Source organism: Leopardus geoffroyi, chromosome B4, assembly GCF_018350155.1.
Source record: "Leopardus geoffroyi isolate Oge1 chromosome B4, O.geoffroyi_Oge1_pat1.0, whole genome shotgun sequence".
NCBI classification, from domain to species: Eukaryota; Metazoa; Chordata; class Mammalia; order Carnivora; family Felidae; genus Leopardus; species Leopardus geoffroyi.
The window spans coordinates 83,940,528-83,953,215 of record NC_059341.1 but is presented as its reverse complement, the minus strand read 5'-3'; the positions used below and the strand labels follow the sequence as shown (position 1 = coordinate 83,953,215).

The 12,688-nt window shown below is 49.7% G+C and overlaps 1 protein-coding gene across 3 annotated transcripts; it reads left to right on the top strand.

Annotated features, from left to right (window-relative positions):
- Positions 1-3,325: 3,325 nt before the first annotated feature.
- TAC3 (tachykinin precursor 3) lies at positions 3,326-10,400 on the top strand. Of its 3 annotated transcripts, XR_006708973.1 has the most exons (8): positions 3,326-3,496; positions 4,084-4,202; positions 6,598-6,706; positions 6,899-6,928; positions 7,413-7,466; positions 7,863-7,937; positions 9,572-9,627; positions 10,099-10,400. XR_006708973.1 is itself a non-coding variant. In XM_045464263.1 (7 exons), exons 2-6 carry the CDS (start codon positions 4,089-4,091, stop codon positions 7,934-7,936), a joined length of 378 nt encoding a protein of 125 aa, XP_045320219.1. In that variant the 5' UTR covers positions 3,333-3,496; positions 4,084-4,088; the 3' UTR covers position 7,937; positions 10,099-10,400. The 3 variants fall into 3 exon arrangements, 2 of the variants coding, with proteins under 2 accessions (XP_045320219.1, XP_045320218.1); XM_045464263.1 differs by lacking the exon at positions 9,572-9,627 and having other exon boundaries at positions 3,333-3,496; positions 6,601-6,706; XM_045464262.1 differs by lacking the exon at positions 9,572-9,627 and having other exon boundaries at positions 3,335-3,496.
- Positions 10,401-12,688: the final 2,288 nt, after the last annotated feature.

Here is a 12,688-nt window from a genome sequence, read left to right as displayed (position 1 = left end):
CTCTGCAGGATGCACGGGTTGCCATCCTTCCATTCTTTTCTAGTATCTTCACCCAGTGTCACCTCCAGCCCTGGCCCTTCCCTCCCCACCCCGCAGCACCCCTCCCAGGATGTTGAAGGAGCCTCCATGCTGCACCCCAGTTGTGTATATGGTGGGCATATGCGGGTCATCTTGCATACACAGCATCCACTTCTACCCCCAAGAACAGTCCACAAATCCAATCTCAGCTCAGCTCAATGCAACACACATTTTCCTCGCCGCCCCCCCCCCCCCACCCCGGCAACAAAGGGGAGGAGCTCCAGAGTGAGGGTCTGCTAGGGACCCTCTTCCTCTAGGCCAGTGATAGTCCTTGGAGATGTGGCTCAAATCAAAAGTGTCAAAGGAAAAAACCCCTACGTGCCCTGTAGCTGCAACACCCACTTTACATGCCATTTGCATATGGTCTGTGGGCAAGATGAAGCCCTGCCTGCCGGAGCCCTTCAAAGCCTCCCTCCTTCGTCACCTCTCTGGCTTAGTTTAGCATTAGCTCTTTCAAGTCTTTGCTACTCCCAGAGATCAAGGGGTGATCAGTTCTCCCTGCCATTCCCTTGCTCCCCCCATGCTTGGCTCCCGCCATCCTCTGTGAGATGCTGCATCATCAAAGGACATTATTCATGGTGAACCTTTGCTGAAGCCCTGTTTCCCTGATGCCAGAGCTTGGGGGCAGGGATGGGTGGGTTGGGGAGGAAGAGAGAGTCTGCCTCAAATGGGACCCAGGAGGCTTTAGTCCTTAGCCCTCAGTCTAACACTACTCCTCTTGCACCCCCAGTTCCCTCCAGCCTGCCTAGCTTGGACTTCCTTCTCCAGATTGGTAGGGGGAGGAGAGGAGGTAGAAGATGGCTACATCCAGTTGGGATCAGCACTTGATCTTCTCAAAGGCATGAACCTGCCATGTCATTTCCATGTAGACAAGCTCCAGCTTCTTACCCTCTTCCCACCAAAGGGTCCCAACGCTGGGTCCTGGCCCATGATTGGCCCAGATAGCCCTGTAATTAGCTGGGTAATGGGAAGCTTTAGATGAAGCCCCACCAACCTCTCACATAATAAAGGAGCCTTGAGACCCAGCTGCTGCCCTCCCTCAGGGGTGAACTGGGGGCCATGTGCAGGCAGACTTCTCTCAGTATGGACCAAGTCCTAGAGTGGGTGGGGTGTTGAGAGTGTGGAGGGGAGAGACAAGCATTTCAGGACCCTAGCAGCACTTGAAAGGCTCTACGGAGGATCCACACTGTGGGCTGCAATACAAGAAGGAAGACTCAGGGTTCCTTTTTTGTTTTATAAATACATTTTTATTGATCACCTATTATATGCCAAACACTATACAGCTAGGGATTCATGGTAAACAAAACAGACAAAAGTCCTTGCCCATGTGATGCTGACTTTCTGGTGGAGTGTGGGGTAGACAGACTATAAGTAAAGCATTTAGCATGTTGGATGTAATAAGTGATGAAGAGAAGAAACAGAAGGGGGATATGGGCTATAGAAGGGTGGTCATTTTAAGTAGGGTGATTGGGGAAGGCACTGGTGAATGGGGAGTCTTTTTAGTAAGTACCCAATTGCTGCGGTTCTCTTCTCAACCCACGATGTAGTAGAGTGTAAGTCCCCAAATCTCCAGGTCTCTTAGAGAGGGGACTAACTCTTCCTCTGGGAGAGTTAACTGCTTCCTTACTGGTCAAAATTCATAGCATTGCAGTAAAATGAAAGGGAAGTTTGGAGTGAAAAAAGCCCAAAACTGAATTTGTGGCTCTTCTCCAGAAGCTATGTGTCATGGAGCACAAGACTGAATTTTTTTGTAAGATTAAAAAAAAAAAAAATTCTTTTTTAATGTTTATTTGTTTCTGAGAGACACAGAGAGACAGAGTGTGAGTGGGGGAGGAGCAGAGAGAAAAAGAGACACAGAATCCGAAGCAGGTTCCAGGCTCCGAGCCATCAGCACAGAGCCCTATGTGGGGCTCGAACCCACAAACCGTGAGATAATGACCCGAGCCAAGTCGGACGCTCAACTGACTGAGACACCCAGGTACCCCAAGATTTTTAAAAAATTTTAAGTAATCTCTACACCTAGTGTGGGACTTGAACTTACAACCCCAAGATCAAGAGTTGCATGCTCTACCGAATGAGCCAGCCAGGTGCCCCAAGACTGAACGTTTTGAGCCTCAATTTCCTCACCTGAAAAATAGGAAATGCTAAGAGTGACACATGGCTCTGAAGCTGCTTTCACTTCCCCCTACGCCCCACCCCTTTCCCTTCAGCAGCATCTTCTCCTTCCATCCCCACTCTGAATCTGACTCTCCCCTGGGGTTCTACCTTAGGAATGAAGTGAGCAGTACAAGCACCCTCAACAGAGTGGGCCATTGAAGGAGAGGCTTGAAATGTCTGGGGAGAAGATGCCTGGGCCACAGGGAGACAGATGAGTTGGGAAAACATGTAATTGTGAGAAAAAAAGAAGCAATTAAGAGATCAATGCTGGGCTGGGCTGGGCTGGGCTGGGCTGGGCTGGGCCTGGCCAGGCCAGGCCAGGCCAGGCAAGGATTTGGGGGCAGTTCGGCCACAGTGTTCTCTTCCTCCTTTCCAAGATTATAGCAGAAGGGATAGAAGTTAGAACTCTGAAAGAATGCAAATAAATCAAGCTGATTCAAGGGTTGAGAGGGAGTGGCGTGGGGAGACGCATTCGCACTGAAGTGCTGGGGGTAGGCAGACACAGGAAGTTTCTGCATTCAGTAGCAGGGGAGAAGTACTGACCCTCACTTGGCCTGAGGACCAAGGTGATGGGTCAGCTGCAGCTGGGAGGAGGACAGAGGGAGAAATGAGAATGGGACTGGATGCCAGACTCACCTCCCAATGCTCAGGGGCCTGAACCTAGTTGTCCTGGTGGTGTGGAAGGGCCAGAGAAGCACCTGTCCGATTTTTTTCTGGCCTGGCAGTTGAGTCTGAAGGCTTAAAGGGTGAGGAGCTGGTGGGTGAACAATGAGTAGAAAGAGACTCAAGGACCACACCTATTGAGCTAGATCCCGCATGGGAATTTTGGGACAAAGCGTATACAACATCATTCCTTAGTGTGCCCAGCTCAGGGGCTGTTGGAAAGTGGGCTGCTGGATAACTCCAGCTGACTGCAGGGTTTGTGTGGTTGTGTGTGTGTGTGTGTGTGTGTGTGTGTGTGTGTGTGTGTGTGTGTCTGCAGCCTATATCCTCCTTTTTCTCCACCAGCCTCCCCCCTCCCCTCCAGCCACCCTGGGATTGGTGATTCACAGCCCCTCCTCCGGCTCCCCCAGACCCTCCCAGAGCCTTTATCAGGGAGCTTGGCCGGTGTTCCTGCCACATCCTCAGATCCCCTCCACTCCCTGTTTCTCTGCACGGAGGGAGGCAGCGGCACTACCAGCGTGTGGGGAGTGGGCACTGCTGCCGACCAGCTCCCTGATACTGCTAGACCATCTGCCCTGGGCTCAAAGCTACTCCACAGGTAGGCACAAGTGGGAGAATGTCGGATGGACTGGAGTTGGCACCAAAGGACAGAGACCAGAGTTAGGAGGGAATAAAGGAGCGGAGGGAATAAAGGTGGCAGCTTTTGATCTGGGAGCAGGGTAGTGGGAAGGTGAGCGGAAAGCACCGATAGGGTTTAAAAACCAGTAATGTTTGGAGCCTGCGGGTTCAGACTGATCCTTCCAATACTAGAAAGTTTTTGCCTAAGTCTGGGTTACCTAGTGCTGGAAAATAGAATCCAGCATCCCTCCTCAAGCTATGAAGACAGATTGGTGCATGTCCCACGGATCTATCATCTTCCCTGGAAGACTAGCATCTGGCACTTTTGCAACATTGCTCATTGCCAGGTGCTCAGCCTGGGGATATGTGTGGTGGGGGAGTGGGGAAATTGAACCCAAAGGATGGCCCTCCTGCTCAGAGATACTCTCCCCAGAACAGGGCTTGGGGGGTGGATTTGGGGGCTGGGGAAGCAGGATCAAGCCAGGCTGCCAGTTGCATAATGTCTCCTGCATTTGCACCCATGCCGCATCCTCCCTGCACCCCTGTCCTGTCCCTCTGCCCTCCTAGGCACCATGAGGAGTGCCCTGCTGTTCGCAGCCATTCTGGCCATTAGCCTGGCTCACGGTTTGGGGGCTGTCTGTGAGGACTCACGGGAGCAGGTGGTGCCCGGTGGGGGCCACAACAAGGTAAGGCGCCCCCTCTGGTTGTGCCCACTCTGGCAGAGTCCTGGGCAGCGTCATGAGAGCTGGTGCCCTGCCTGTTCCACAGCTGTTGAGAGGAAGGTGGGGTGGGAGTTACCCGGGTTATCCATCAGAGGGTGGGTTTCTCTGACTCTCTGGCAGTCTCCTGTTCTCAGTGTCTCTAGGGATGCCTCTAAGTGTCTCTCTCCCTCTGCGTGTCTTTGATAGCCCTGTACCTAAAAAGTGCCCTACCAATATGTTGTTTGGTTGGTTGATCGGTGACTTAGGGATACTGTGAAGGGTAATCTAGGGTGGTCCAGCTCAGTTGCTATCCTTCTACAGGGGGCAGATCCTTTCCACTCCCTGGATGGTATGAAATATACTCAGAATTTCTCTCCCAAATAGTCATTTATATGCTATTTTACCTATCAGTTACGTGTATTATTTTATTTTCAAAATTCAAATAAATTCCTATACGCTCTGCTCATCCACCCCCAGTAACCTCAGGTGTTCCTAAGCCCTAACCTCTTCTTTCCTTTTCCTCACCCTGCTCTAGCCTCTGCTTAGTCAGGATAGGGGGTAAAATCTCCACGAAACAGACCAGGCCCCAATTTCCAAAGTTTCTCTAAGAAAAAGAACAGGAGTTGTCAGGGAAGGGGTACAGGGGGAGAGCAGGGAGGGAGTCTTTTCAAGGTTTTGAAATGGCAGCAATTACATTGGTACACATGCTTTTAAGATGATTATAGGTGGAACTCATTACAAATTCAGTGTGTGAAGTCTAACTGCCTCTCCAGCTCAGATCTGTTTAGCATCTCATTACAGGAGGTGGGCAGAATATTTGAACAATTTGGGAAAAGTGGCTGCCTAGGATGTCGTGCGCAGGGCAAAGAGAGAAATCAGTCTTCATCCATATGTGTCGCGGGGCACGCCAGGCTGGCAGCCTTGCAGGTGGCGGCCATTGCACCAGATCCAAAAGACCAGAAGCAGTTCAAAAATATAAAAAATACACAAGGAGTGCCAAAAATGGGCTGGACACTGTGCTCAGAGCCCACAGTTCCAGCTGGAGATGGTCAGAGTATCTGGCTATATTTCTTTAAAGCGAGCTTGCTTCAAGACCTTGGGCCAGGTGGTCAATGAAAGAGAGAGGTTGCCATCTCACCCCTTTTCCCTGAAGGTCTGTGAGGATGAAGGAAATTGGGGTGAGATGAGGGTAGGGTATATGTGTGCCCGGGTAACTGGTTGGTATATGCAGGGTGCATCTGTGTAAATGTGCTGTGTGTGTGCCTGGGAGCCTAAGGACACCTGGGCTCTGGAGAGAGAGGCACCGCTGAGATTCAAGGTGAGAATCTCCAAACATGATCATTGTCATTGTTTCTCTGCAGCTGCAACTAACTGGCTGTGTGGTGTGTGCCCACCAACCATCCTGCTGTGCCCAGGCTGCTTAAAAAAAAAAAAATCAGCAAGACAACGAAGAGCCCCTGGTCCAGAATGGGGTTCAGTTGTAGAGGATAGGAGGTGTCATTCTGAACACACTGTTTTCCAGGCAATCTAAATTCAGTGTAGAAAGGAGAGAGGGAGAGACAACCAGAGGCAGAAATCTATGGAGAAGAAAAGAGAATGAGAGGTGGTGGGAACCATAGGAAGAGAAACATCCACGAACGTACTGCAGAGTAGGGGAATTTCAGGATTGCAGATGCGCCCCTGCTGCCTACGGACACCCATCCCGAGGACTGAGTCCTGTCTGTGACTCAATCATGGAATACAGAGGATGCTTGCTCTGTCCGATGGGCCTTTCTTGGGAGTGGCGGAAATCATGGCTCACTCCCGTAGTGGGGCAACCACATCCTTGGGCAAACTGGTTCCTGATGTGCCAAGAACACAACCAATGGCCCTTCTCACTGAGAGGCGGCAGGAGATGGGAGAGAGCCCTAAGGGACAGTCTCCTTTGAGCTTGGGAGACAGTGACCAACTGTCCCAGTTTTCCCAGGACAAGCGTAAGCCCCGAAAGCCCCACATCCCAGGGAAGCTCTTAGTCCTGGACAAACCAGGACACTTGGTCTGCCTACAGGGATGCCCACTGTGTTCTCTTTACCAGCGCTTCTCAAATCTTGCTGTGTATATGCGTTGCCTGGGAGCGTGGTTAAAACGCAGATTGTCTTAATAGGTCGGGGTAGGACTGAGATTGAGATTAAGTATTTCTAACAAGCCCACAGCAGTGGTGCTGCTGTTCCATGGACCACAGTTTGAGAGCCCACTTCTCTTCCAGTGTAAACCAGAGGAAATCCTGAAGGAAACAAAATGTCAGGTTTAGCTGTGATGGGCTCAAGAAGAGGTTGTTCTTTGTGGGGAGGGGTAAGAGGATTAGGTGTGAGCCTCAGCCCTCTTTGTTTCTGTCCCTTAGAAGGACTTGGACCTCTACCAGCTGCCTCCATCTTTGCTCCGGAAACTCTATGACAGCCGCTCAGTCTCTCTGGATGGATTGCTCAAAATGCTGAGCAAGGCTAGCGTGGGTAGGAAGCAGCCTTGGGGGAAGTGTGGTGGGGGGCAAGATTCTGACCATTAAATAGGCTTGGGAGGAGCCTTCAGGTGGGATGGAGACTGGAGATGGCTTGGTGAATAATTGAGGGTTGTGACCTGAATCCCCTCTAACTGTCACTTTCCAGATTCTATTCCCCAGTTACACATTGTTCTTGCTTTCACAGATCCTAAGGAATCGCCACTTCCCCAGAAACGTGAGTAGCCTCTTGTCCCTCCCTGTCTCTGCTGACTGCTTGCTAGCGTTCCATGGGCGTGGGGCCCGGTGACCATTCTGGCTGGCCCCGTCTCAGCTGGCACAGACAATAAGCCAGCTGCAACTGTTCAGCCAGTCTTTCCTGGATGTGAGAGGTCACTGGGAACCAGGAGGAAGCAGGTGTGAGGAGTGTGGTGGACTTTCCCTTCATCATTGGGAACCAAGAGGATCTCTTGGTGGCTGTGAAGATTCTAAGCCAGGCACCTGTGGGGGCAGAGAATTCTTGAAGTGTGGAGGAGGGAGAGGTGGGCAGAGAGGGTGAGCTTAGGGGATAGCCTGTTCCCCTAACTCGGGGGACAAGCTGTGGCATGATAAAGAACCAAAGATCAGAAACCCGACTTCAGAAGTCTTGACACATCTCTCCCCCCGCACCCCACTCCCACTGCCCATTATCACCGTTGGCAATGTTGGTCCTTTTTCTACAGGTGACATGCACGACTTCTTCGTGGGACTTATGGGCAAGAGGAACAGCCAGCCAGGTAGGAGTGTGTGGAGGTACAGTGGGAGGGTTTAGGGTACTACTGGCAAAGATATGGCAGAAGTCAAGTGCCTCATATTCGTCACCAGAGGGAAAGACAGGACTTTTCTTAGCTACAGTGAGGGTTCCTTGGCCCTTCTACCCAATCGGGTTGGATCCATGGTCCAGCTCTCCCTAGGAGCACAATGGGGAGACCTTTATAAGATAGTTCTGCTGCAGCTGGGAAGGAGTTGGGGGAATCTGTTTCTTCCCTATCTCCCAAACACAATGTGCTTCTTGTTCCCGACTCTGTCTTCCAACGCTGTCTTTCATGGCTAGCTAGCCCTTCGCTGTTGGGTCAGGGTGAAGGTCACATTCAAAAACATCTCTCCTAACAACACTGTTTACTTTACCCCAGACACTTCTGTTGATGTAAACCAAGAGAATGTCCCCAGCTTTGGCACCCTCAAGTATCCCCCCAGTGTGGAATGAGGTAAGAATTGTTGGTTAGGAGAGGAAAGGGACTGTGGGAGCGGAGAGGGGGGAATGGGGTTACCACAAAGGCATTTCCTCTGATGCTACAGGCATTAATACTCATAAATCTGCCTTAAAATATACTGCCAGTGCCCAGCACACTGTTGGCCAAACACACCATCACTTAGAGGTGCATACTGGTCTGCAAGAACATGTACACTCACATGCACACATGTGCTTACACAACACACCCTTCTTTCTTTCTTCTTCCCCTGTATCATGGACCCTGGTTGACTCATGAGCACGCATTAGTGGTGGGGAATGGGGAGAGAGGGGCTTCTCCTGTGGCTTCTCTGATGGGCAACTTCTGTTGTTTGGACTCCATTCTCTTATTATCTACGTATAAGATGAAGAGACCATCATCTGAAAATTACAGGCACAATAATTACAATTATTACAATTCGTACATAAAGTGTTCTGCCTCTTAGGTGGGCTAAAACCTTTCAGATCATTCAGAATCTCCAGTGACTGGGTCTGGCGTGTAGTTCTTCACAAGAGTGCTTTAGGAAGAAATGCAAGGAACTCTGAAATTTAACAGGGTGTAACTAGCTTGGTTGCTTTGTGTAGCAAAATGGATAAGAGCATAGCCTGAGTTTGAATCCTGGATCTGCAGCTCACTGGCTGTGTCCCCTTGGCCAAGTTATATAACCCTTCTGTGCCTCAGTTTCCTCATCTGAAAAGTGGGAGGGATATTATTTTGCAGGATTGTGCTTTTGAGGATTGAGCGTAGGTAAAGTCTTCAGAACAGTACCTGGCACACAGTGCATAGTGCTATGTGTTGGCTGTGTTAGGATTACTGCCATCTGGGAAGCATGGGTAATGTCCCAGTGTCCCCCCTGCCTGGCTCTGGTCTGTCTGCCTAGAGCTGGCTTGGCTGGACCCTGGGCTTGAGTGGGCTGACAGATCTCTCCCTTAGTGTTCGAGTATGAGAGTCTCCCAGGGAAGCGTCTAGTCAAAACACAGAAACTACCGTGTCAACCCCATCTTCCCCCACACGGCAATAGCAGCCCAACTGATGGGTTTCTTTGCATTCTGAAGAAAGACGGTGTGGGGGGAGAAAACGAGAGGCATTGGGAAGCCTCTGTGAGCACAGAGAGACTCCTGTCCCTGTCCCTGTATCCCTGTTAACCGCAGTCACCGGTCTCAGGGGAGAGCAGAGGAGCAAGAGCTCTCGATGGCTCTCGATGAAACTGCCTGTGCATGGCTCCCTGGGCCTGGAGACTAGGTCTAGCCCCCCATTCAGTGTTGGGTGAGAGGGCACAAAGAGCCGTAATAACCGTAACTCGCTGATTACATGGTACTTACCGTATCATTTTGCTCTCATTAGACGGTTATTTCAGTCCTGCCGACCGCCAGATAATTATACGGGCAGCTATATCTGGATGACATAGTCTCCCCCAGCGTTATGCATCGGCCATAAAGATAATTACAGTGCAATTTTGCCATAGTATTTTATACAAATGGTGGAAACAAGTGCATTGTGGAAATCTACTTTTAATGCTCGCTGGTGAATCTAGGCTCTTTCAGAGGGGCCAGTCTCATAATTACAGCCTTCATAATGTCACCACTGATGGAGCATTCTCAACCTGTTAGGTGCCAGGAAGAATAGCACATAAAGTCCCCGGAGGCTGGCATTTAAAGGAGATTAGATGAGATGGATCAACACAGATCATTGTGTCATCTGATTTCATTCATGTGAAACTGCTAACAAAGGAAGTGATCCCTGGGCCTCTTCTTCCTCTGGGAGGTTTCTGGAAAGAGGAGGAGGGACTGGGGGACCCTGGGGAAGCATCAGCACCCAGGCATGTTGAATGGGGCTATAGTTTGCCTGACTCATGGGATGCTGAGCACAGGAGCCTGCTTAAGATTCTCTCTCTCTCCCTTTGCCCCTCTCCCTCTCTTAAAAAAAAAAAAAAAAATAGCATGGTAAACTTGCAGCTGGGAAGGAACAAGCTCCTGCGGCTAGAAGAGTTCAGTCCTCCAGTTCAAAGGCTACAGGGAGAGCTGAGGGCTGAGACTTCTGTTCTCTTTTCCTCCCTTACATACCCCACTGCTTCCCCGGCAAGTGGTCGGTGGGAGTTTTACAGGATAGAAGATGTGATTTCATTTTTGCTCCTCAGCACTCCACTTCTGGACTCGTGGGCCGCATCATGAAGACACCTGCCTCCCACCTCCCAACCCCCAGCTGCACGTGCTCTATTTCCCTTTCTTCGCCCCCCACTGCCCCCCCCCCACTTTGTAACACTCCTGTGCTTTGACTCCTTCCCCATCCCTCTACCTCACCGTGATGGAGAAACTGCAGAGTGAGCACCCTCAATCCTAGTGGGCATTGACCCTAGATCCCCTTGGATAATGTAAGTGTCCTACATTTAAAACTATGACATCTCTTTCCATTCCTCAACAATAAAAGATTTTCACATATTACCTAGAGTGATGTATTTATTTGGCTGGTGGGTGAGTTTTTCTCTTCCTTGACTCTTCGAGCTACGTAATATACACATACATGTATGCACACATACATATATCATATATAAATGGAAGCATCTTTATTTGCCACGCATATCAATTTCCCCAACAGTGCCTTCAGCAGTGCTTCATACAATTAGTATGGAAGACTTATTTAGTAATTAAAAAATAAATGAAGGGCGCCTGGGTGGCTCAGTTGGTTGCGCGTCTGACTTCGGCTCAGGTCATGATCTCGCGGTTCATGAATTCCAGCCCTGCATCTGGCTCACTGCTGTCAGCACAGAGCCTGCTTTGGATCCTCTGCTCTCTTTCTCTTTCTGCCTCTCTCCTGCTCATGTTCTCTCTCTCAAAAATAAATAAACATTTCAGAAATAATAAATGAATGAATTTGGAAGATGGTTTCTAGCGGTCAAAGATTTTCACAGACTAGCTTCAGATAAAGGAAAAATATATTCTCAATGGCTTGTCTGTATTTCTAGGATGAGCCTAGGAGACATCAGTCCCTGCATCTGACTCTACTTAGAGAAGGAGAGGGAGGTCAAGGCTGTGCAAGGACCCAGCCACAGAGGAGGATGCATCTATTGAATTGTACCATTTTTCTGTCTCCAAATGTCGAGCATGGATCCTGTAACGGTGACCTATACACATCGTTTACAGTGGAGCCAGTGGTGGACAAGCAAACAACGCTTGGTCTTGCCAGGATGGGGTGTGGATGGGGAAGTTACTACGGAGGCCAAGAAAGAAGGGAGCAGGTATCTTCAGTGTCAGCTGGCCATTTCAGCTATTATAAAGGGAAAACATTTGTCTCAGACTCCTCTACAATGCAACTGACACCAGCCCCTGTAGCACTGGTCTAGCAGTCCACAGAATATGTAAGCCCAAGGATCCCAAGGAGGTGTTCTGTACCCTAAGGGAACAGTCTGGGAGATCCTCAGGCTCCGTATTTTAGCCTGGTGCAGGGCCTGGCAGTACCCCCTGACCTGCCCTGCTACAACATCAACGCTCCATTCTCCCAAGGCAGTGTAGAGACAGGGCCACGGAGCCAGAGGTCGCTTCCTACAGTTCCTTCACCCCAGTGAAAGTTCTCTCTTCCCAGAACCTTAATGGGGCAACTTTGGACCCACAGCTGAACGGCAGGGATGGGGGAGGAGAGAAAGCTCAACTCAGCATCCCTTAGGTCAGGTTTATTGCTACAGGTCAAAGAATGTTCTTACCCCAGAGCCTCAAGCCTTTCTTCAGTGATTCATCATGTTGGCTTTTCAAAATGATCTATCTAGGTTTTAAAGTGGGGTAACTTTTGCAGAGTCTGGGGAATTTATTTAGGTCATGAAAGCTTCAAGAGTTGTTTCTGCTCAGACTTGGGAGATGGGCGTGTGTGCTGAGATGACACAGTGCTTTGCCAAGTAGGAGTATAAATGCAGAAAGGTTGCTCTCTGGTGGGGCTGACAAAAATTGCAGTCCTTGGGATTCCAGGAAAAAGGAAGCCACATTTTAAGTGTACTTGGAGAACGTGTGAAGGAATACTGGCCCTCCTCTTCCTGTTGTAAAGAGGTTGGTGCCTAAGGAGACCTGGCCAATAAGACCTTGACCGGATTTGTGGCTTCTCCACTTAGCTGTGTGTGTGTGTGTGTGTGTGTGTGTGTGTGTGTGTGTGTGTGACTGGGATTGCATGGTGATTTTTACTTTAAAAAGATTTCAGTCTTAAAGTTTCTGGACTAATTCCAACGTGTGTGGAGGTGTGGTTTCGCCACACTAACAAGCAATGCTCTGACACTGTCTACCCAGAGATAATATCAGATTCCACAGGTTAAGAGCTCAGTCCACTGAGACTGCCTCTTGCTTGGGATGCCCTTTCATGTCCAGGTTGTTACCTGTGTTCTGACCTACAGGCTCTGGTAATGAAATAAAATATATACATATATTTCTTATTATAAATTACAATATCACAACTATAAACAGTATAAACTTTAATCTACACCTTTAAGGTGGTTTCTTAGCTCGTGAAGTACATTTACCAGGGTCAACACTCCCCTAGAGATAGTTAAGGCATTTGGTTAGGAAGCTTGAAGAGGCCCCAGACTTTTGCAGCCTAACGTCTCAGAGTCATGCTGGAGGTGTGGAGTCTATCAGTTGTGTGAGGGTCCACTTTAGGGGCACACTCGGTCACCTCGTCCAACTGTGGGGGTTGGCCTGCCACTGGAACGTGTATCAGCTTCCAAGTGACCCTTTTGTGAGAGAGCTAAG